Source organism: Natrix helvetica (assembly GCF_964273705.1).
Source record: "Natrix helvetica genome assembly, chromosome: Z".
Lineage (NCBI taxonomy): Eukaryota > Metazoa > Chordata > Lepidosauria > Squamata > Natricidae > Natrix > Natrix helvetica.
Window position 1 is genome coordinate 31,508,809 of NC_138554.1, and position 25,461 is coordinate 31,534,269.

At 41.4% G+C, this 25,461-nt stretch overlaps 1 protein-coding gene across 1 annotated transcript; it reads left to right on the top strand.

The window, feature by feature from the left end:
• Positions 1 to 4,063: 4,063 nt before the first annotated feature.
• On the top strand, positions 4,064 to 4,981 carry LOC309401395 (olfactory receptor 14A16-like; the record flags this gene model as incomplete). Its single annotated transcript, XM_081970464.1, has 1 exon — positions 4,064 to 4,981. One exon carries the CDS (start codon positions 4,064 to 4,066, stop codon positions 4,979 to 4,981), a length of 918 nt encoding a protein of 305 aa, XP_081826590.1.
• Positions 4,982 to 25,461: the final 20,480 nt, after the last annotated feature.

Sequence of the window (25,461 nt, forward strand, 5' to 3'; positions counted from 1 at the left end):
CTAATTTGTGTGGGTATTACTTCCTAATCCATGTATCTCGTATTCACATTTTTATGTGGCATAGAGGGATGAACCCATATCTTCAAGAGTTTTTTTTAATGATAATTCCATCCAGAAATGTCCAGGACTCTGGGATGGAAACCAAAAATCTGAAACTTTTGCAGATATGAGGAGCCTTGGAGCTATTTGAAGAATTATTCAGCAAGTAAAAGGGAAGAAGCAAGAGGTTAACTCAGAATGGACTTTAAACTTTTAGACTTTTCTTAAAATGGAGAAATTTTAAACTCTCTTGAGATAATCAAGACTTTGAAGAAAGGAAAGGAAATTTGCAATGCCATGAAAGGCTATCTCCTACCCCTTTCATACATAAATGTAAAAAATTAGTGAATATATAAAACAATTGAGTATAGCATCAAACTAGAAGAGCAACAAAGATTATTAGGGGATTGGAGGCTAAACTGTATAAAGAACAGTTGCTGGAACTGGGTATGTCTAGTTTAATGAAAAGAAGGACTAGGGGAGACATGACAGAAGACATCCAACATCTCAGGAGCTGCCACAAAGAAGAGGGAGTCAAGCTATCCCCCAAAGTACTTGACTGTAGGACAAGAAGCAATGGGTGGAAACTAATCAAGGAGAGAAACAACTTAGAACTAAGGAGAAAATTCCTGACAGTTAGAACAATTAATCAGTGGAACAACTTGTCTCCAGAAGTTGTGAATTCCCCAACACTGGAAGTCTGTAAGAAGAGATTGGATAACCATTTAACCATAACCATGTCTGCAATGGTATAGGTCCATGATGACCTATGGCACTTCTTTTGATGCCGTTTATCATCCAGTACAGATTTCTGGTCTGTCCATAGGGCTGTTTTTCTCCTTCCGGAGCTGGAAAAATGGACCTACAGACAAACCAAAAGTCACAATTTCCGATTTTCTGGGTTCTCCGTAGGTCTGTTTTTTGCCCTCCGGAGAAGTTGGTTATGATTTGCTTGTAGGGGCGATTTTTTTCCCTTTGGAGCTGCTGAAGCAGCTCCAAGACTGCTGAAGGCCCTGGAAGGCTCCGGAGGTGGAAAATTGACCCTACAGACAAACCGGAAGTCACAATTTCCAAACTTCTGGGTTCTCTGTAGGTCTGTTTTTTGCCCTCTGGAGCCATCAGGGGCCTTCAGGAGGTTTCCCTGAAGGCTCCGGAGGGCAAAAACTGGCCCTATGAGAAATCAGAAGTGACTTCCAGTTTGTTCATAGGTCGATTTTTCACCCTCCGGAGCCTTCAGAGCAGCCTCCTGAGTTCGAAAATTGGTTCTATATACAAATTGGAAGTCACCATTCATGAACTTCTGGGCTCTCCATAGGGCCTTTTTTTGCCCTCTGAAGCCTTCAGGGAAGCTCCTGAGGCCTCCGGAGGGTGTCTGGGGGAGACAGGGGGGTGAAAAAAACCCACCAAAAGTGGGAGGGGCTCACTGGTCACGCATGTATGTACATAGGGAGGAGGCACATACATAGCATTATGGGTATGGCTTGCCTGTGCATGACTCCCCTGTGCTCCCCCTACTTTTGGCACAGAAGTCAAAAAAGGTTCACCATCACTGGTATAGGTTTTCCTACCTAAGCAGGGGGTTAGATTAGAAGACCTCCAAGGTCCCTTCCAACTCTGTTCCATTCTATTCTACTCTTGCCCCCACATAATAATAATGTAGCCTTTCTTTCTACTAACTTAGAGGAGTACAAAAATATTGGACTTTCTTCTACGTGCTGTGCCCTCCCAATGGGATGTTCTTTCTTTTCTTCATATTTCAGCTATGGTTTTTATACTTTCAAATCAGCTGAAGCTACTGAATTGTGAGATACAGAGAGGGAGTCAGTCATCCTACCAATTTCCCCTAGAGATTCTTGTATATGTTTCTTAAAGGTTTTGTGATTGCTTTGTAATTGTTGGAAATGTTCTTTGCTTGAGTCAAAAATACTGAAATATTAAAAAAAAAACTGAAATATGTTCCTTGATGTTCTGCCATATGGGCAGTGGATGGATTCTTCTGAGGAAGTGGTATAGGCCATGGCTGTTGGGGGAGAATAAATTCTGCAATTATCAATTGTCAATAATTAATTGCATAAAAATATTTCTAAATAAATTTGAGGATATGTATGTATATGTATGTATGTATGTGTTTGTGTGTGTGTGTGTGTGTGTACACACACACACACACACAGAGATATGTATGTATGTATGTATGTACGTATGTACGTACGTACGTACACACACACACACACACACACACACACACACACCATTCGTGCTGGTAAAAAAATGGTTTCCTGCTTGGAAGGCTCCTAGGATGGAGCTGAAAGGCAAAAGGGAAGCAGTATGCTCCCTCCTATATTTAGGCATACCAAGTGCTTTGACATAACACTTACATGCATACATATGTACATACATGCATACATACGAGAGAGAGAGAGAGAGAGAGAGAGAGAGAGAGAGAGAGAGAGAGAGAGAGAGAGGGAGGGAGGGAGGGAGGGAGGGAGGGAGGGAGGGAGAGAGAGAGAGAGGGGGGGGAGGGAGAGGGCCCCTTTCTAAATCTTCTCTATTATGTATCTTGGTCTTTGTGATTCTGTTAAATGATTTCTTTGCATTTATTATATTATTTATTGTTTTTTTTGGACTCCAACTACAAATGCCACTAGTTTCTGTGGTTTTATTGTATAACAATTGACATTCCATCAGGTTTCTATGGGTTTCGTGGTAATTTTTTTTCCTGCCTTTTCCCTTTATAATTTGCAGAAAGGCTTAAATTTGCCGCCCCTGCATTAATGATGTGGCCCTACCCTAGCCTTATTCAAATTCTTTTCCCAGACATGACATGCAGAATAGAGGATGAAAATTTTTAAATCTTAGACGTGAAACAGAATCTCAAGCTTGAGGGAGATTTTTTCATGTGATCCATGTTTCACTTCACAATTTACACTGCTGATAAATTGTGTTAACAATCTGAGCTATTATAATTCTGTGGGATATAATAACAGGCCCTGTAGTATTTAGAGATAACTTCTGTGTTCTTAATGACCAATTATGACAATAAACAAACTTTTATTTTAGGATACAAGTCTCTTGAGGAAAACAAAACAGAAATCAATAAACATATAGGATAGAAAATCTCTATGACTGTAGATAAATGTTTCACTACATGAAAATTAGTGGGACATCATTTACTTAGTGGTAAGATATTTAATACTCTTAAAACATAAAAGATATAATCTATAGAGGCAAATCAGTTATAAATTGAAAGTTTAACAGAAAAAGTATTTCGTTCAATTCTGGAGAAAATTGGTGTTTATTTGAATATGTCTTATATGTTACATATCAGAGTTGGCTTTATAATTTTTCTGTTGGAAGAGAATTGAAGCTAATAATTCCATAAAATAGTTTTAGTATAATTTGGAAAAAGTAGATAGCAAGTTTTTTTAAATATATTTTTTTCAGAAATTGGAATTCAGGCAGTATATTTAAAGATATTATGAAACATGAACAGAATTTGAAGAGATTTCTGTGTAGATAGTAAATAATGTAGATAGTAAATAATGACTTAATTACCTATTTAACATGCTGGCATCTTTTCCACATGTTATTTACAAAAAATAAATGACAGTTATAATTTGTATAATTTGCAATTCTTTATTCTCCAATTTTTGAACATTACCACAATCCTGTAGGAGTGCTGAATAATTCTCCTTAGATGAAAATAGATCTTAAAAGGGTTTTTGTACTGCAATGCTTTGATTAATGCATGAAGTAACATAACTGGGGAAAATATGAAAGAATTAAAAATGTGAGATTGGTGGTTGGTTCGTTACTACACATGGACTGAAAATGACAACATGATCTAATATTCCCATTCTACACCTCTGTTCTCCATGCTCTGATACTCTTTTCATTCTGTCCATGCCTTATGTCTTTCGATGTTATCTATCCTCATCACATATCAAAATGCTACTTTCCAAATTTTATCAAACTGCATCTCCTTCCTCTGTTTCTTTGCAGTCATGTCAGCTGTCATAAATTAAACATGGAGAATGAAACTACAATTCCATACTTTCTGCTCCTGGAATTCTCAAACAATCGGCATTTGCAGTTTTTGCATTTCTTCTTCTTTCTTGTGTTCTATTTGGCAACTATAACAACAAACCTTCTCATCATCTCTGCAGTAACTTTAGACCATCGACTGCACAGCCCTATGTACTTCTTTCTCAAGAATTTGTCTCTACTGGACCTGGCCATTGTTTCAGTCATTATACCCAAATCCATGATAAATTCTCTCATGAACATCAGATACATCTCCTATTTTGGTTGTGTGACTCAAATCTTTCTCTTTCCCTCCTTTGGAGCTTCCAATTTTTCCCTCCTGACAGTAATGGCATATGATCGGTATGTTGCCATTTGCCATCCATTGCACTATGAGATGGTAATGAATTGGAAAACCTGCATTGAAATAGTTATTCTAAGTTGGATGATAGGATTTCTCTATGGAATGTTGCATGCCATTTGCACTTTTTCCATCGTTTTTTGTTCTAATGTGGTCAACCAATTTTTTTGTGAAATTCCACAATTGCTAAAATTATCATGCTCCAAAGACTTAAATCTATGTGACATTGGAGTTCTTCTAGTTGCTATCATTGCTGGACTAGGTTGTTTTATTTTTATAGTTCTATCTTATGCAGTGATATTTAAGACAGTGTTAAGAATCCCTTCTGAAAAAGGAAGGCAAAAGACCTTATCTACTTGTATTCCCCACCTCATTGTAGTGTCTACATTATTATTAAGTGGATGCTTTGCTTATCTGAGACCTCCCTCTAACACTTCATCTTACTTAGATTTTGGATTGACTGTTCTGTACTCCATACTTCCACCCCTGTTCAACCCAATCATCTATAGCATGAGAAATAACAACATCAAATGTGCCCTTTCTCAACTATTGAGATTCTGACAAATTATTTCAATGTTTTGTTCTATTCTGTTCATTACATTTATTCATTTTACTGACCTTTATTTTACATTTCTGAATAAATGAATAAAAATAGAAAAGGATGGTTCAGAAGGATGTAAATATTATCTCTCAAACCAGGAGAACTCAAGCACTCTGTATGATACAATAAAAATCCTGCATGCCTAATTACTATCAATGCATTTTATAGATGCTAAACATGGATATTTGGAAGTTCTGGAATTCCAGAAGCTGATATTTCCTGATTTGTAGTGAAATGAGGATCAGGGTGCAATGCAATTGGGTAAACACCTGAAATCAGAGGAATTTAAATTGTATGGCCTATTTGTTCCTGTTCTTTCTTGTATAAAATGGCTTCCCTTTAACACTAGCCTATAATATGGATAGTTATAGCTTCAGCCTTTCCAGAAGTACATAGGCCTTTTAACACTTCTCTCCTGAAATAATCATTTCCTCACAAACTTTGTTATTTAGCATATTTCAGTCAACCTCAACTCCTGGCAACTGCCTGATCAACTCTCCACAGTTTTCTTGGCAACATTTTTCAGAAGGGATTTGCCTCCTTCCAAGGTCTGAGAGAGGGGAACTGTCAAAAAGTCACTTAACTCTCTACATTTCCAAACTCCTGGTTTTTAACACAATGTCTTAACTTCTACATTAAAATGCTTTCCATATTCTTTAGCTAAGAATATTATTTCTCTCCTTTAGAAGTGTTTTGGCAAGAACAGAGACATAGCAGGTTGAGGTGATATTATCTCGCATAACCTTTTGATAGCCACAAGAAATGAAAAAAGAAATTAAATTAGGATGATACATAATTCAACTAATTCAATTCTGAAATAAGCTTTCAGAAATTTTACAACTTGATGCAAAATAGAAGAGATATATGTTTTCTGATCCAATACCTGGAGAAGGAAACATACATAGATCTACACCAAGGATGGTATCTTTTTGAAATGTATTTGAGAAATAATGAGTTTCATCTAAGATACTGATAGCTTATACTAAAAGCCATATCACTATTTTATAATATCCCTGCTATCACCCTTTGACTGTGTACAAAATGGAAGATTCAACAAGTATTTTGCAGCTTGGTGTAAGTTTACTTGGGAAAGATGTCATATACTTGTTGAATAAGTTAGGCAGCCTCAGTAACTTACTTTGATCAGGTTGAAGCATTTTCATGAAATGGAATATACATTTTTCTCCTACATTTATAGTCCTCTATTGAATTTTGCTGTCTTGTTTTCTTGGATTATCTGTGGTGTCTCTTGTCTGTGTTATACTTCACTGCTAAATATATTGTTTGTTCTGCTTTACTGAATAAACTAACTTTTTTGGGGGGGGTGTATGGTTGTTTCTTTCTAATCAACCTCTTTAAGTATCTTTCTAATTCCAATTCCATCCAGAGGTGCCTATATCAGCCCCTGGTTGTATGAAAGAAGTCAGTATTCTATCAAGGACAAAGAGAAATTTGATTTCTGCAAATCTGTTGATGAACATTTTTGCTCAAGTTTTGAAAGATCTAACAGAAGCAATTGCTTAGGGTATTTTATTACCACATTTCATATGATGATAAATTATAATTAATAGTTCTACTGAGGAGTAAACTACAATTTGCTGGAATATCAAAACAAACTAAGTGATAAATCATGATTATAAAAGCTATTAACTACCATATTTGTCGGACTATAAGATGCACTGCTGTATAAGACGCACCAAGATTTCAAAGAGGTAAGTAAAAAAATGGTCAGTCATGGAACATCCACAAAGGGAGGGAAAGTTTTTGCCTTCCCTTAGCCACCAGCAGCACTCTACAGACTTCAGCAGGGCTGGGGCAAGGCAAAAACGCCCCCGTTTCTGCCTTGCTCCAGCCCTGCTGAAGCCAGCAGAGGGCTGCTGGGGGCTGAGGGAAGGCAAAAAAAGCCTCAGTTTTTGCAAAAAAAAATGGCTTGTTTTTTTGCAAACAAAAATGGCCTGTGTTTTGCAAAAAGGAGATCCGAGGTCAGGGCTTCAGGAGACTAAAAATGGCTCTATTTGGTGTATAAGACGCACCAACATTTCCACGCTTTTTAAGGGGGGGAAATGTGTTTTATAAGGGGGGAAGTGTGTTTTATACTCTGAAAAATATGGTACATTCACAATAGCATACTAACCATCACATTAAGAAACAGTGTACTTTAGCAAGTTGTGTAAATAAGGAAGTAATTTAATTTAATTTTTAAAAGACATTTTGGAAGAAGAGTACTTGGCAATGTTACTTCTGTATTACGTTACATTGACATTGATGCACTGGGTTACTAGATTATATATTTGAAAATGACTCTGGTAGTGCCCTAGAAATCTCCCTTTGTGGATGTTCCATGACTGACCACATTTGGCTGTAGATGTAAGCTGAAAAGGGTCTTCTGAGTAGTAGAGAAACATTTTTTCAACGGATAGAAAAAATATATAGAAACAAGCTGAAACTGTGAAGGTTTAAAAAAAATGTTGTGGAGATTGGTGTAAAAATGCAGGTTGCATCATGTTCTCATATCTCTTTTCTTCCCTCCCACTATCTCTCTCTTTTGCTTTCTGATTTAACTAAATATCAAAATGTACCTTCCTAAATTGCATTTAATTTTATCTCTTTATCTTAACTTTATTTACCACTTCTGCTTCCACAGAGTTTCTGAAGTCTTTGAAAAAAGGAAGTTTCTATCTGGAAAATCACTCTAGCAGCTTTCATATATCATATCTGGCTAGGCTTTTAAAAACACGATTTGTAATGTAATCCATCACTTGTGGGGGTGGGCAAATATACTGTGGGAAATGACATTATGGGTTGAAAATGACCCCTTGTGATGGAATGCTACTGTTATTAAAACCCATGCTGTAACATAGAATCTCATTCTGAATTTGAAGAGATGCCAGTTTTTTAAAGATAGGTCAATCAGGAAACCAACTCCACAAGCTTAACTGAAATTATAGTTTAAGAATCTTGAAAGACATGCCATGATTAAGCATGGCTTGTAAAATTAGAACAAGATAAAAGTTTGATCCAAAATATCAACAAGTAATAAATGCGGTTGACTAGAGTCAATAAGAATTGGGGAACTGAAACTCTCTTGAGATCATCAACAGTTCCAGGAAGCCAAAAACACCCATCCAATGAAAGGAGACTTTCAGTGCCATGAAAGGCTGTCTTCTAACCCTTTCATGTATAAATGGGAAAATTTAGTATATATGTAACAGTAGTGATTCTTGCATTATAATACCACAATACTGATGTTGTCAATGTGATCACTCCTGTCTGTGCTGTTTTTGTTTCTACTGCTTAGCTTTGGGAACAACAACCAGACCCAAAAATGAAGAAGTCAATTAGCTCTTTTATTGGTCAAACCCTTACAAAGGAACCATCTCAGACTGATGGTTGGCACCTGGGTGTAACTAGATAAGGATTAACAGCATTGGTGTCTGTGTGTGGTGGTGGTGGGGATGTCAGACTTTGCCCCCTTATGCCAGTATAGGGATTCCAGACTAATTCTCCATTTGACTCCTCCACCTGGTTCAATATGTCTCCCTCCTATATTAGCAGAGGGTATGCGTCTTCTGGTCCACAATACACACCCTCTCCATGGGATGTTAAGTTTTTTCTTCCTGTTCTAGCTATTTTTCCATTCATCTCAGCCAAAGCTGAAGAATTGCCAGATACAGTGAAAAAGTCAACCATCCTACAATCTGCCTCTCAGATCTTATATTTTTTAATCTTACTCTTTATGTTCCTTAAAACTTTTAGGATTATGTAGTATGCAATTCTTGCAAAAAAATAAAAGATATTGAAATATGAAAAATGCTGAAATCAGTTTCTTGATTCTTTGCCATATGGCCAATGGATGGGTTCTTCTGGGGAAGTGGTACAGGCCGGAAGGTGGGGGAGAATAAATTCTGAAATTATCAATAATTTATTGCATAAAATATTTCTAAATAAAGTTGAGGATATGTACACTAATTTCTTACATAGTTATTTATATAACTAATTCCCTTTCTAAATCTTCTCTGCTGTGTATTTTGTTCTTTGAGGTTCTTTTTAATGATTTCTTTGCATTTACTAATGTAATGGGTGTAATGGATTGTTCTAGCCATCCTGAGAAGGACAAGCATGAAGGATCAGAGAAAAAAAATTCAGCGATGAGCGACGTCTCATCGCTTAGCGACTTGAGACAGCTCTAACAGTGACTTCACCTTTGTCCTTTACCTCAGACCCGATCACATCCTCGTCGCCAGAGTTCTGTGGGGAGAACGAGGTAGACAGGAATTGAGGCAAGGCAGGTTGAAGCTAACACAACCTTTATTAACAGTGACAAACAGCTCATAAATATGGCAAATCTCGGACCAGCAAACAGTGGCAAAAGACAGCTGACAGCTCTTTTATAGTCGAGCTATCAGGCATGTAACCAATCAGGTATCTGGATTCTCCCGCCGGCAGGCTGCTGCATCTTAGCCAATCAGGAGTCAGCAATGCAAGTCTATGGCAGGAAAAGTTCAGTACATAACACCCCTCTCCTCCCAGTTGGCACATGCGTAGTCCGTCAAGTACGCTGGCCAACGTCGGATCCACCCTGATCATATTAGTTCAGGGGCAGCGGCCATAGGAGGAGTCTCTGCTGGCTGAGCGTGTGGAACTGCTGGAGACTGAGCAGCCAAGACGGCGGGAGGAGAGACCATCGCTGGACCAACTGGACTACCAGGTAGGGTTGGAGATGAGAAGTCATTGGAGACGGGCACGGAAGCGGCTTCGGGCAGTGTTAGTTCGCCAGAGCAGGATTGGGCCTGCCCTGGTTGGAAGTCTGAGGCACCAGTCGATCTTCGTTGAAGTTGATTAACGTGTCGGCGCCACTCCCTCCCATTGTCAAGCTGGACCCTATAAGAGTAGGGTCCAGTTAGCTGTATTATTTGTCCAGGGAGCCACCCTGGTTTAGCTCCAAAGTTCTGAGCGTAGACCAGGTCTCCCAAGTTAAAGGCTAGAGCACTGCTGTCTGTGATTGGGCTTTTTTCTGAAATGTAGCTGGGGAGCAGCCGGTCCAGGGTTGTCCAGAGCTGGCATCCCATTAGCCGTTCTGCTGGGCTTTGTTTGGTGACCGGGCACAGTGTTGTATGTTGCGCCAGGAGATATTGGGACAATTTATTTTGCCAATTGCCTGGCCCCAGGCGGCCCAATGCCTCCTTAGCAGACCGGACAGTCCGTTCAGCCAGGCTGTTGCCTGCTGGGTGAAACGGAGCCATGGTTGCATATTGGATGCCTAGCTGGCCTAGGAACATTTGGAATGGTGCCGACGTGAACTGGGGCCCTTTGTCGGACACCACCACATCAGGTAACCCATGGGTTGCAAAAAGTCTTTCCAGTACTTTAATGACGGCCTCTGAAGTGGTGGATGGCATGAGTGCCAGCTCCACCCATTTCGAGTAAGCGTCCACTACAATTAGAAAATTCTGCCCCAAAAATGGGCCAGCGAAATCCAAATGGATTCACGCCCATGGAGCCCGGGGCATGTCCCACTCCCTGATGGGCAGTGACAGGGGAGCTGGCCTTGACTGCTGGCACTGTTGGCAGGCAGAAACCCAGTCTTCAATCTGCTGGTCAATTTTGGGCCACCACACGTAGCTCCTGCCCAGCGCCTTCATGTGCACGATTCCTGGGTGAGCAGTGTGCAGGCAGTCCAAAATTGGTGCCCTGAGCTTGGGAGAAGGTACTACCCAGTTTCCCCACAGCAGGCATCCATTGAGAATGGATAGCTCATGCTGGAGTAAACAAAAGGGCTGGAACTCCTGACCTACTGGCCCTTGTGGCCACCCCCTGTGCACCCAGTCCAGCACTTTGGAGAGGACAGGGTCAGATGCAGATAGCCTCGCAATATCCTGGGCGGATATTGGCATAGCTAATTCCTCTACGAAGAGGACTGAGGCAGCGGGAGCAGGGTCCTCCACTGGAGCTGGCAAAGGGCAGTGACTGAGGGCATCCACATGCCCCAAATTCTTCCCTGGCCTATAGACAATCTGGTAATTGTATGCTGCCAGGAAACAGTCCATCTGGACATTCTCAGTGATAAAATTTGCGGGGTCTGGTGGTCTCCCGCCAAGAGACCCAAGAGGGGATTGTGGTCTGTCACCAACTGAAAGGACCAACCATATATGTAATCATGAAATCGTTTGACCCCTGCTACAGCAGCTAGAGCCTCTTTGTCTAGCTGGCTGTAGTTTCTTTCCGCAGCTGAGAGGGTGCGGGAATAATAAGCAATTTGGGCTTCTGAGCCATTAGGGAGAACATGGCTCAGAACAGCCCCAATGCCAAAAGGCAATGCATCGCATGCCAAAACCAAAAGAAGACGGTCACTATACTGGACCAGCAGTGACTGGGACGTGAGAACGTCCTTGACTGCCTTAAAAGCATGGGCTTCCTTACGACCTCGATGCCAGAGCATCTTAGAGTCCAGGAGCCTGTGAAGAAGCTCTGCCGATGAAGCCTTATGGGGCAAAAATATGGCGTAAAAATTGAGAAGCCCCAGAAAAGCTTGAAGCTCTACCTTAGATGTGGGTGTGGGAGCTTTTTTGATTGCCTCTATTTTAGACGGGGTAGGGTGGATGCTTTTGGTATCCACGAGGTACCCCAAAAATTCTACGCTGGGGACTCCTAACTTGCATTTGCCTCGCTTAAGTTTAAGCCCCACCTGGCGAAACCTATGCAGGACCGCCCTTAACTTGACGATGAGGCTGTCTTGATCCTTGGCGGATACAAGCACATCATCGAAATAAGGCACCACCCCAGGCAGCCCTTGAAGCAATCACTCCATTAGGCTTTGAAAAATGCCTGGGGCAATGCTAACCCCTAACTGTCACCTCTTGCATTTAAAAGCTCCCCGGTGGGTCATGATAGTCTGAGCTAAGGCAGTGGCCTCATCCACCAGGAGCTGCTGATAGGCTTGTGCTAAGTCTAACTTGGCAAAGACATTACCCCGCCCCAGGGAGTGGAGCAGGTGCTGCACCACAGGTACATGGTAAGGGTTGGCTTTCAACCCTCTATTGATAGTGCACTTAAAGTCACCACAGATTCTAATGCTCCCATCCTGTTTGATGGGTATCACAATGGGGGTCTCCCAGGGAGAGTTGTCCACTGCCTCTAGCACCCCCTGCGCAACTTGTTTGTCTAACTCTAGGTCTACCTTGGGCCACAGAGCAAATGGCACTCTCCTAGGCTTAAGGCAGATTGGTGCCACCTGGGGGTCCAAATTAAAGGAAATAGGTGTCCCCATATATTTACCCAGCCGGTCGTCGAAGACGTCTGCGAACTCACTGGTCAGCGCGGCAAAAGGGTCTGGAACCAGGATGCCGGAAACATTGAGCCCCAGTGCGGAGAACCAGTCCAGCCCTAGGAGGCTGGTCAGCTGGCCATCGACTATGATGAGAGGAAGAGGCCCTTTGAAATTTTGGCAGGCGACTTGGAATGTGCCACAGCCCACAAAAGGAATTAGTTGCCCTTGATAGTCCTTGAGGCGAATTGGGCATTGCTAGAGGGCAGCCTTAGCAAGGCTGGGCACTATCCACTTGATAGTGGCCCACGAGACAAGGGACTTGGAAGAACCCGTGTCCACCTCCATTTTACAGGGCTTCCCCTCAATCTGAACAGTCATATAAATTTTGCGAGCCGGCTGTGAGAGCGACGCATGACTGACAGCCCATTCAGAGTGCTGCTGGTCATCTGCTGCTGGTCATCAGCAATGGCAAAACAGTCCCGGCAGTGCATAGGCACTGCATAGGCTCTTGTCTTGTGGACTGCCTAGGCAAGGGTGGCCGAAGAGCAACAGGCATGGCCACCCTGCACACCTTGGCCAAATGTCCCTTCCTGTCAAAACATTGACAGATGGCGGCTTTGAACCTGCAATTTGCCCTTGCATGGTTCCCGCCACAGCTGAGGCAACCCGGCTGAGGCAAAAAGTCTCTCTGTGACCGGCCTTTCTGGTTGTCAGGTTGAGGCAGCTGATGTCCTCTTCAGTGTCTGAGAGATCATCTGCTTCAACCTCGTCGTAGTGAACAGCATGGCCCCTGCTGGCATGAGTGGCTGGTGGCAGAAATTTTTGAATTTCTGTGGTAGACTTATCAGACATGTCGTATGCCATGGCTTCGTCCACGGCTGCCTGAAGTGTCAGCTCTTTTCACGCCAACAAACGCCTCTGAAGTCTGAGGTCTCTGATACCACAGACCAGCTGTTCTAGTAGGGCATTGTCCAGCACAGGGAAATTGCAGTGTAGAGCCGCCGTTCTGAGGGATGCCATGTAGTCCGACACAGATTCTCGGAACGCATAGCGCCTCGCCATATGTGAGGGAGTTGGAGAATAATGGTTCTTCAGCTTCTCCAAGAGTGTCTCCCAGGGCATTGAGTGCACTGACTGAGGGGCTGCTAAAGCCCTGGCTGTGCCAAACATCTCGTGACCACAGGCGCTGAAGAAATAGCTTCTTTTACGGCCACTAGACAAACCAGTGAAGACATTTGCCTCCAGGAAGCACTCAAACCTTTCGAGGTAAGCATCCCATGTTTCAGTGGCCAGGATGAATGCCGAGAATGCTGGTTGGGTAGCCGTCCTGAGAAGGACGAGCATGAAGGATCAGAGAAAAAAAATCAGCGATGAGCGACGTCTCGTCGCTTAGCGACTTGAGACAGCTCTAACAGTGACTTCGCCTTTGTCCTTTACCTCAGACCCGATCACATCCTCATCGCCAGAGTTCTGTGGGGATAACGAGGTAGACAGGGACTGAGGCAAGGCAGGTTGAAGCTAACACAACCTTTATTAACAGTGACAAACAGCTCATAAATACGGCAAATCTCGGACCAGCAAACAGCGGCAAAAGACAGCTGGCAGCTCTTTTATAGTCGAGCTGTCAGGTGTGTAACCAATCAGGTAGCTGGATTCTCCCGCCGGAAGGCTGCTGTGTCTTAGCCAATCAGGAGTCAACAATGCAAGTCTATGGCAGGGAAAGTTCAGTACATAACACCATATTTACTTACTTTCTAAAACATCTATATAACCCTTTTATGTAACCCTTTATTTTTTGTAGGTTTTTTTCCTGTGATTTTGTTTATTGATTTCTAATGAATCTATTGTATTACTTACTCTAGTATAGGTATTTTATAGATCTCTGTGAACCTTTTTTACTTAAGCTGGGAAATGCACCATAGAAAGGGGTGTGGCTTGGAATAGAACAATTAATTATCATCTTGCTTGTTTACCCTTCCACCACAAATGCCACTTTTTAAAGACCTTTATTGTATATCTTATTCTATTGGCATTCCACCAGGTTTCTATGGGTTTCATGAACTTCTTTTCAGCTTATTACATTTTATTTTATTTTATAGAAAGTCTTGGAAATTTTCACTCTTGTATTAATGATCTGGGTTAGTTCTCAGCTCCAGACATTATGGATCGAATAGTGGATGACATTTCTTAAAATCTAGAGCTGAAAGAGAATCCCAAGTGATGAAACTTATTCCAGGGAAGTCTTCTCATGTGATGCAAGTTTCACCTCTCACAATTTGGATTGCTGTATAACTGCAGCCCCAATTATATTAATATAATTTTGAGATATTATTATGCTATCTGATAATTGGTACTGGAGCATTGGGAGGCATCTACAGAATTGTTAATGGCCAATTATGTTAATAAGCACATAGTGCTTGGTTTTAGTTCAGATTTCTAATTATGTTAATAGGCATACAGATATCAATTTTATTTTGGCTTGATAATTATGCTATGTATTATGTTGAATTAACACTGAGAATAGGAACCTCTTAGACTGCAGAGAATTATTTCACTATATAAATATTAGATCAATAATAAAAAAATGAGCATCAGATACAGATTAACAGAGTTCGAAGGAACCTTGTAGGTCATCTAGTCCAACCCCCCACCCAAGTAGACTCTACATCAGCGATGGTGAACCTTTTTTGGCTCGTGTGCCACAAGTGGGGGGAGCGCAGAGGGGTTGTGTGCGGGCGTGCCACACCCATAAGGCACTGCGCAACCCCCCAGTGTGCATGTGCGCACAACGTGCGACCCCCCCATTTTACATGCTTTTTTCGCCCTCCCCAGGCTCCAGAGGCTTTATAGGAGCCTGGGGAGGGTGAAAAGAGCTTCCCCCAACCCCCCAGAGGCCCTCTGGAGGCTTCAGGGAGGGTGGTTTTCACCCTCCGGAGGGTGGTTTTAAGCGCTCCGAAGGCATAAGGGGAGCCTCCGGACAGTCCCTGAAGCCTTCGAAATGCTTAAAAAGACCCTCCGAGCAAACCGGAAGTCACTTCCGGTTTGCTCGGAGGGTTGTTTTTAGCATTCCGATGGCTTCAGGGAAGCCTCCGGACGGTACCTGAAGCCTCCGGAGGGCCTCCGGGAGTGCGGGGGAGGCTCTTTTCACCCTCCCCAGGCTCCTATAAAGCCTCTGGAGCCTGGGGAGGGTGAAAAATGGCTTTTAAAAAGGTGAACTCAGCTGGCCAGCATGCGCATGCACGCTGGCCAGCTGACAGGGCAGCGCCTTGCATGCCCTGACAAATGGCTTGGCGTGCCACCTGTGGCACGCGTGCCATAGGTTTGCCATCACTGCTCTCACCATTTCTGACAGATGGCAGTCCAATCTCTTCTTGAAAGCTTCCAGTGATGAAGCTCCCACAACATCTGAAGGCAAGTTCTTCCATTGGTTGATTGTTCTCACTGTCAGAAAATTTCTCCTTATTTCCAAGAATCTCTCTTTGTTCAGTTTCCATCCATTATTCTTTATCTGACCTTCAGTTACTTTGGAAAATAGTTTGATCCTCTCCTTTCTGTGGCAGCCCCTCAAATATTGGAACACTTTTATCATGTCTTCCCTGATTCTTCTCTTCACTAGACCAGCAATGCACAGTTCCTGCAACTGTTCATCATAGGCTTTAGCCTCCAGTCCCCTAATCATCTTGGTTGCTCTTCTCTGCACTCTTTCTAGAGTCTCAACATCTTTTTTATAGTGTGGTGACCAAAACTGCATGTAGTACTAAATGTTGTCTTACTAAGGTTTTATAGAGTGGTATTAGTACTTTCCTTGATCTTGATTGTATCCTTCTGTTAATGCAACTTAGGATCATATTGGCTGTTTTGGCTGCCATTGCACACTGTTGACTCATATTTAATTGGTTGTCCACTAAGACTCCAAGATCCCTCAGACAGTTACCACTATTAAGCCTGTTTTCACCTAGTTTATATGTGTACTTTGGGTTTTTCTTGCCTAAGTATAAGACTTTACTTTTCTCTACTTTGAATTTCATTTAGTTAGATAGGGCTAGTGTTCAAGTCTGTCAAGATCCATCTGGATCTGAGCCTATCATCTAGGGTGTTGGCCATCATTTCAAACTTCTCTGGACATGAATAAACAAAATGAAATATTTCTAAATATCTTTTTAAAAACATTTAAGTTTTGTTGAATATGAGGGTCCAGATTATTCAATGTGATGGTTTAAAAAAACAGTTGAAAATGACAAAGTGACAAAATCAGTGGTACAAATTTTCCAAAACATCTGTGTACATAAATCTATATCTTATTTATTGTGTTTCTTCTTTTGTAAGTTTTGCTTTCTCTTTTCTTATCACCCTCTTCTTTGTGGCAGCCCATCAGATATTGGAACACTTCAATGGATGAGAATCCTCAAGGGGAAAACAGCTCAAGAAGCTTGGGATATTTTGAAAAAATGAGATTATAAAAGCCCAATATAGCACAATACCAATGAAGAAGAAAAATAACAGCTCCCAAAAGAAACCAGCATGGCTGCATAAAGTACTCTCTGACAAATTGAAAGACAAAAAAGATAAGAATAAAAGTGGAAAGGGGGGGGGGACATAACTAAGGCAGAATATCAGGAAATAACCCAAGCATGTAAAGATGAAGTGAGGAAAGCTAAGGCTCACAATGAAGAAAGGCTTGCCACAAAAGTAGAAAATATCAAAAAAAGCTTCTTCCAACATGTTAAAAACAAGAAAACAGTTAAGGAAACAATTGGTCCATTGCTGGGAGGAAGTTGCAAGAAGGTGACAAGCAACAGGGAGAAAGCAGAACTATTTAACTCATGTTTTGCATCTGTCTTTACACAAAGGGACAAAACAGTCCAACCTATCAAAAACAGCACCACAAAAATCAGATTAGGAACACAAGTTGAAATAGGGAAGAAAATGGTAAGTGAGCACCAGTCTACCCTAGACAAGTTCAAATCAACAGGACTGAATGGACTACACCCCAGGCTTCTGAAGGAATTGGCAGACGAGATCTCAGAACCACTGAACTATATATTTCAGAGATCCTGGAGCACCAGGGAACTACCAGAGGACTGGAAAAGAGCTGATGTGGTTCCCATCTTCAAAAAAGGAAAAAAAAATAGATCCAGGAAACCCAGACCTATCAGCCTGACCTCAATACCAGGAAAGATTCTGAAAAAGATAATCAAACAACAAATTAGCAAACACCTAGATACAAACAAAGTAATAGCCAAAAGCCAACATGGGTTTGTCAAAAACAGATCATGCCAGACTAATCTTATTGCATTCTTTGACAAAGTGACAAAATTAGTGGACCAGAGGAATGCCATCAATATAGTTTACTTGGACTTCAGTAAGGCATTTGATAAGGTAGACCATAATCTACTACTAGGTAAAATAGAAGAATGTGCGTGAGACAGCATTACCACCAGATGGATTCGTAACTGGCTGACCAATTGCACTCAACGTGTAGTCCTCAATGGAACTGCATCTACATGGAGGGAGTTATACAGTGGAGTACCCCATGGCTCTGTTTTGGGCCCAGTACTCTTCAACATCTTCATCAATGATTTGGATGGGGGAATAAATGGGGAACTCATCAAATTTGCAGATGACACCAAGGTGGCAGCCATAGCCAACACTCTAGAAGATAGGCTAAAGATACAGAAGGATCTTGATAAACCTGAACATTGGGCACTATTTAATAAAATGAAATTAAATGGTGAAAAGAGTAATGTTCTACATTTCGGCAAGAAAAACAAAATGCACAGGTACAGTACAGGTGGTACCTTGCTCATTAGTAGTAACTGTGAGAAGGATCTTGGAATCCTAGTGAACAACCATTTAAATAAGGGCCACCAGTGTGCAGCAGCTGCCAAAAAAAGCCAAGACAGTTCTAGGCTGCATAAACAGAGGGACAGAATCAAGATCACGTGAAGTGTTAATACCACTTTATAATGCTTTGATAAGGCCACACTTGGAATACTGCATTGAGTTTTGGTCACCACAATGTAAAAAAATGTGGAGACTCTAGAAAGAGTGCAGAGAAGAGCAACAAAGATGATTAGGGGATTGGACACTAAAACATATGAAGAACGGTTGCAGGAACTGGGTATGTCTAGTTTAATAGAAAGAAGGACTAGTGGAGACATGATAGTAGTGTTCCAATGTCTCAGGGGTTCCACAAAGAGGGAATCAAACTATTTTTGAAGGCACCTGAGGGTAGAACAAGAAGCAATGGGAGGAAACCAATCAAGGAGAGAAGCAACTTAGAACTAAGGAGAAACTTCCTGACAGTTAGAACGAATAATCAATGGAACAGCTTGCCTCCAGAAGTTGTGAATGCCCCAACACTGGAAGTCTTTAAGAAGATCTTGGATAGTCATTTGTCTGAAACAGTATAGGGTTTCCTGCCTAGGCAGGGGTTGGACTAGAAGACCTCCAAAGTCCCTTCCAACTCTGCTATTGTATTGTATTGTATTGTAAGAGTGCCAGGTGGCAAAGCAGCCTCCTCCCACCTTCGGGCGCAATGTAGAAGCCGCCCCACCCAGTCTCCATGCCAAGAAAAGGCTGAGATACTGAAGGAGGAGAGAGATGGGTTCTTCTGGGTGGTGGATCAGCTTCAGCTCCAACGGACATCTGAAGCAATCACGGTCGATGGTTCTGCTTCAGCCCAGCTGTCTGCACAGGTGCTTGAAGTCTCCCAGACAGCAGGACACCAGCGAGTCATGTGGGCCACCTGCTTCAGCCGGCAGGACTGGCTCTCGCCAAGGCAGGAGCATGTCGGGATTCAAGCTGCCTTGGGCCTGGACATTGCCTTTACTGCCCCCGCTGCCGGTCGTGTCCTGTGGGCTAAACTGAGCTCAGAGGCTTTTTGCCCCCTGGGAAGGGCTGGCAGGAGGGCCTGAGGGGAGGATAGGCCCCACCCATCCATTCTATCCATCCGAAGGAATTCCACTCAGGATGGAAGCACAGTTCGATGTAGCTTAAGCCTCTGTTTAAAATCCCATTTAAAGCTTAACTTTTTAATCTGTGTTAAGAAAGAAAGAAAGAAGGAAAGAAAGAAGGAAAGAAAGAAAGAAAGAAAGAAAGAAAGAAAGAAAGAAAGAAAGAAAGAAAAGGGAGGGAGGGAGGAATGGAAGGAAGGAAAGAGAGAAAGAAAGAAAGAGAGAAAAAAAGAAAGAAAGAAAGAAAGAAAGAAAGAAAGAAAGAAAGAAAGAAAGAAAGAGAAAGAAAAGGGAAGGTGGGAGGAATGGAAAGAAAGAAAAAAGAAATTAGGGGGGAATGGAAAGAAAGAAATAAAGAAGAAAAAGGAGGGAGGAATGGAAAGAAAAAGAAAAGGGAGGGAGGAATGGAAAGAAAGGAAGAAGAAAAGAGGGAGGAATGGAAAGAAAGAAAGAAGAAAAGGGAGGGAGGAATGGAAAGAAAGAAAGAAAGAAAGAAAGAAAGAAGGAAAGAAAGAAAGAAAGAAAGAAAGAAAGAAAGAAAGAAAGAAAGAAAGAAAGAAAGAAAAAAAAACAACAACAACAACTGGGTAGGTGGGTGGGTGGGGGAATGGAATGTAAAAAAAGTAAACTTAATAAAGTGAAACTCATGTAAACCACGAACTGCTGCTGGAGGCAAGCATGGAGGTTGTTTTATCCTGGAAAATACTAGCCTGGCTGATCTCCCAAAACAAAATTGGCAGATTAATCACTATGCTTTAATTATGTTCAATTTGTAATAATGAAAATACATCCTGCATATCAGATATTTACATTACAATTCATAACAGTAGCAAAAATACAGTTATGAAGTAGCAACAAAAATAATTTTATGGTTGTGGGTCACCACAACATGAGGGACTGTACTAAAGGGTCGCGGCATTGGGAAGGTTGAGAACCACTGACCTAGTGAATAATAGAAGATTTATGTTGTAAGTAAAACTCATTCTTTAGTTGAATCATACATAATTACATATAATTATAAATAATTAAATACATGCTAATGAATCTAGTATTTATATATATTAGTTTTGATGCTTATTTTTCAATTTCCTTTCTTTTTTTGCCAATAGATACTTGGGCAAAGGACACCAATATTTTCATCTGTCTGTCAATCAAACACAGATGCCAGCTTTTTCCTAAATGAAACATGAATAATCAAACCATGTCTTACTTTCTGCTGTTGGAATTATCAAAAAATAGGCATCTGCAGCTTTTGTATTTTTTCCTCTTCTTTGTGTTATATCTGGCAACTATTACAGCAAATCTTCTCATCATCCCTGCAGTAGCTTTTGACCATCGCCTGCATAGCTCCATGTACTTCTTTCTCATGAATTTAGCTCTGTAGAATCTGGGCATTGTTTCAGTCATTGTACCCAAATCCATAATAAATTCACTCATAGGTACCAGACACATTTCTTACTTTGGCTGTGTTGTTCAAATCTTTCTCTTTCTCTCTTTTGAAGATTCTGATTTTTTCCTCCTCACTGACTTGGCATACGATGGGTATGTTGCCATTTGCCACCCACTGCACTATGAGATGGTGATGAATTGGAAAACTTGCACCAAAATAATGATTCTGATGGGGGTTTCAGGTCTCCTCTATGGAATGTTGCATACCACTGGCACTTTTGCCATCATCTTTTGTTCTAATGTGGTCAACCAATTCTTCTGTAAAATTCCACAATTGCTGAATCTATTTTGCTCTGGCATAAATCTACTTGAGGTTGGAATTCTTGCGTCTAGTTTCCTTATTGGATTAGGTTGTTTTACTTTTATAGTTGTATCTTAGTGGCAGTGTTAAGAATCCCTTCTGAACAAGGGAGGCAAAAAGCCTTATCCACATGTATTCCCCACCCTAACCCTTACAGTTGTGTTTATGTTATTATTAAGTGGATGTTTTGCCTATGGAAGGCCTCCTCCTAACGCAGAATGTTGCTTAGATTTTGCTCTATATTCCTTCCTTCCCCCCTTGCTCAATCCAATCATCTATAGCATGCAAAATAAAAAAATATCAAATGTGTTGTTTCTAAATTGTGTGGATGTGAAATTTTCTTTTAACATTGAATCCTGTTCATGGCAGATTTCCATTCTCCTGCCTTATTCTTTATTCAGAGAAGGAAAATAAAGATGAGAAAGGAAAACACTTCTTTTAGTCCTGAAGAATGGTAGAACTCAAAATGTTACTCAGCAAACATTCTGCATTGCTAGTTATTGTTAGTACGTCTTTGAGGTGCTAAACATGGGTGTTTGGCAGCCCCTGGCATGCCACAGGGTGACTCCCCTTGATTTTGGATGAAGTGAGTACTGGGGGTAATGCCATTGTGAAAAAGAAGTGTAATGGAGAAAAGGTTTTTTTTAATTTTTTTTCTCCTTGTGCTTTCCTGTATAAAATGGCTTTTCCTTCATTGCTTGCACATAATATGGCAAATGAAAGCTTTAGCTGCTCCAAATTTATCTTTCTTTTGATATTTTGTACCTTGTTAGCCTTAATTCATGTCATTTGCCTGAAGAATTATCTGCATTTTTTCTTGGTAAGGGTTTTCAGAAAGGGTTTGCCATAGTTTCTGTCTAGGAGAAGGACAGTGACTGGCTAAAGTCACTCATTTTGTTTCATTCCTACCACAGGAGTACATCTCAGTGTCTTCTGGTTTTAACCTTGATTAGTAGAACTCTACATCAAACTGTTTTTCACACATGTGAAATGACCACAGGCAATATGAGAAACCTAACAGGGTGGGCAGAATGAATAAACTGGTACTACAGTAACTTTTTGAGAAAAGGCAAAATGTGTAATTCAAAATTGTAATAGAACATCATATAACCTTTCAGAAACATTTACAAATTGATACAAATTGGAAAAGATAATACATGCTCTATTGTATAACACATGAAAGAAGGAGTATAAATAAATGTACATCAGGATGATACTTTATTGAAATGTGCCTGAGAAGGATTTCATCCAATCTCATGAAAAGATATACCAAAAGCCTTATCCAATTTTGTGTTTTCCATGCCATCATCTATCCAACACTTTTTTAAAAATTATTTTAACTAAATGTATATAACATCTATACTTAAATGAAGTTTCACCAAATAATGGCTAAGTATAAATATATTTTGTGAAGATTCCATATGCTTAATGGTATCACCAAGACAATATCAGTATCTTCCTTTGAGAGTGAGGAGCTTTAAACTAAAAGAATATAAAAATTTGTTTTATGTTCATGCACCTATATTGATAGTTGCTTTCTTGTTTACATGCCTTATTTGTGTAATTTTCTGTTTACAGTATATTCCGCAGTTGTAGTTGTTACTTTATTCAATACACTCAACTTTTACTTAATTTGCGTGGATATTACTTTCTAATCCATGTTCTCATATTCATATTTGTGTGTGGCATAGAGGAATAAGGAAATAACTTTTAAGAGTCTTTTTAATGCTAGTTCCATCTGAGGATGTTGAGGACTCTGTAATGGGAGTCAAAAGTCTGAGACTTTCAGAAGTATAAGGAGCTATGGAGCTGTGTGAAGATTTCTCACCCCTTTATTCAGCAAGTACAAAGGAAAAAGGAGCAGGTTAGCTTGAAAATTCTTTAATGAAATTTAATAACAAGTAATAGGAAGAATTGTTAAAATAGAAAGGAAGGTTTTAATCCAGAAGTCAAAAAAGAAAGTAACAAAAAGCAGAAGAAAAAAATTAATCACTTTAAGAGGAGAAACAAGAAACATTGCGAACACTTCAATCGACAAAGTATAATTATAAAGAGAGAAAAAAAGCTTTCCAAAGCAATCCAATATAAGTTAATTTCGGTGCTTAATTCTTTTGCTTAAGATCTAATTTGGCTTTTAAAAAAAATTCTTTGGGCAGTATTTCCCAAAATAGAAAAAAATACTTCACCAGATGGACTCACTTTCCCTTTTCACTTCCTTCCTTCTGGAGCCATCCCGACTTCATCAGCCTGGGGCTGCCTGTTTACCGCCGGCTTGAAGAGCTTCCCTTGGGTCAATCAGGGACTTTGCGGTGTCCCTGAGATCATCAAGTCTTCGTCTTCCTGATCACCGTCTCTTCAGGACAGTTTATGTCCAAATGGACCATCCAGTGCCAAAAGTGTCAAAGGCAGTCTCGGAGTGTCGAGACTGCACTTTGTAACATCATGACATTGGCTCCTCCTTTCTGCAGCTCGTTCTTTGTGGAGTCGACTTGGCGCAGGCAGCTCTCACTAGGGTTTCCTCCTTCTTCCACCCAGCTCTCTGCCTCCTCCTTTGCTTAGGCTCACCACTGGGTTTGGGGGCTTCTACCCTCATGACATGCTTTGCAGCTGCCGGAGTCCCACATGGACATCTTCAGGGTGCTGGGCAACCTGGTTCTGGGGATTCTCCCCAAAAAAGACTGAGCACCCATCTCTCCATATCTTGCTGCTTTTGGGGGGTTTCCTCCTCCTCTCCAGATGATTTTGAAAGCCTGTGAGGTTGCTTTGCTCTCTGCTAGCTGTGTCTCACTTTGGGTAAAGAGGAGGAGAGGAGGTGGTAAGGCAGAAGAGAAACTTCTTCCCCCTGCCCTCCAGATCGCCAGAATGTGCATAGCTCTTCAGGAGCTCAGCAACAACGTCAATAGCAATGGCAGCTGCCACCCACCTGCTTTCGGTTGAGGGCAGGCTTGTTTTGCAAAAGCGCAGCACAGCCAAGGGTTGAAGAAACCACCCAATGCAAAGGCATGGATGCTTTTTTGCTGGGGAGGGGGGATGCCGTGCCTGCAACTTTTATCCCTCACCCACCCATCTGCCCTCCGTGTCCGGGCACTATATTGGGGAAACTTGGGCATTATTGGTCTTGAACATTGGACATGCACATCCCCCTGTGACCCCCTCCACACTTTTGCAGATTGGCTGCCTGTGGGGCATGGGCCCTTTTTCAAGCTGGGTTGAGTCCTTCCTTGGGATGGATGTCCGTACACAAGGGGCACAGGCTAGGACTGGGTGCACTCATCCATTTCTCCCAAAGGTGATTTCCCCCCCCAAGAGGAAACTGGACTTTCTGGTTTTTCTTCCAAGATGTTTTGCTTCTCCTCCAGGAAGCTTCTTCAGCACTGAGGAAGCTTCTGGAGGATCTGAAGAAGCTTCTTGGAGGAGAAGCAAAAGGTCTTTGGAGAAAAAGCAGAAAATCCAGCTGCGTTTTTGGGGGAAAAACTTCTTTGGGACATCCTGGATGACCAAGAATCCCCATAGACATTCCTCATCCTAGCTTTCCTTTCTGAGGCCTCCTAGCCTTGCTCATCTTCCATCCCTTGTGGTGGCCACTCTCCCAAAGCCCATGATAGTTGAGCATCAATAAGTCCTCTTGTAGTATCAAGGATGGCTGACGGTTCAGAGGTGGCACACACCCATGGTTTCCTGATTGCCAGGGCTATTTTGGAAATCTAAACTGGAGAGACCTGGTCTGTTCCAAACCTTTGAAGCTGGAGGGCTCTGGATAAAAGTCAAAACCTGAGTTTGATGCTGCCCTAGAGGCTTTTGTTGGAGAAAGACTTAATTCGACCTAAACTTGTGACTGCTTTCATCAAACCTTGTGATTTAGAAAGAAAGAAAAAAAGAAATAAATAAAGGAAGGAAGGAAGGAAGGAAGGGAGGGAGGAAGGAGGGGGGAGGGAAGAAAGAAATTGGGAGAAATACACACGAGAAAGAAAGGAAGAAAGCAATGGAGGGAGAGAGAGAAAAAGAGAGAGAGAGATAGAAGGAGAAAGGGAGAGAAAGAAAGAGAAAGAAGGAAAGAGAAAGAAAGGAAGAAAAAAAGAAAAAAGAAAGAAAGAAAAAAGAAAGAAAGAAAAAAAAAGAAAGAAAGAAAGAAAATGAAAGTGGGAGAGAGAGAAGAAAGAAGGAAAGAAAGAAAGAAAAAAGTAAGAAAATGGGAAAGAGGAAGGAAGGAAGGAAGGAAGGAAGGAGAGAGAGAGAGAGAGAGAGAGAGAGAGAGAGAGAGAGAGAGAGAGAGAGAGAACTTATGACCACAACTGAGCCCAAAATTTTGGTTGCTAAACAAGAATATTTTAAGTGAGTTTCACCACATTTTCCAAGTTGGCCATGCCCACCAGTCACATGATTGCCAAGCCACTCCCACCCAGTCACATGACCACCAAGTCACTCCCACAAAACAGGCCACACCTACAGAATAGGTTCTAAAAATAT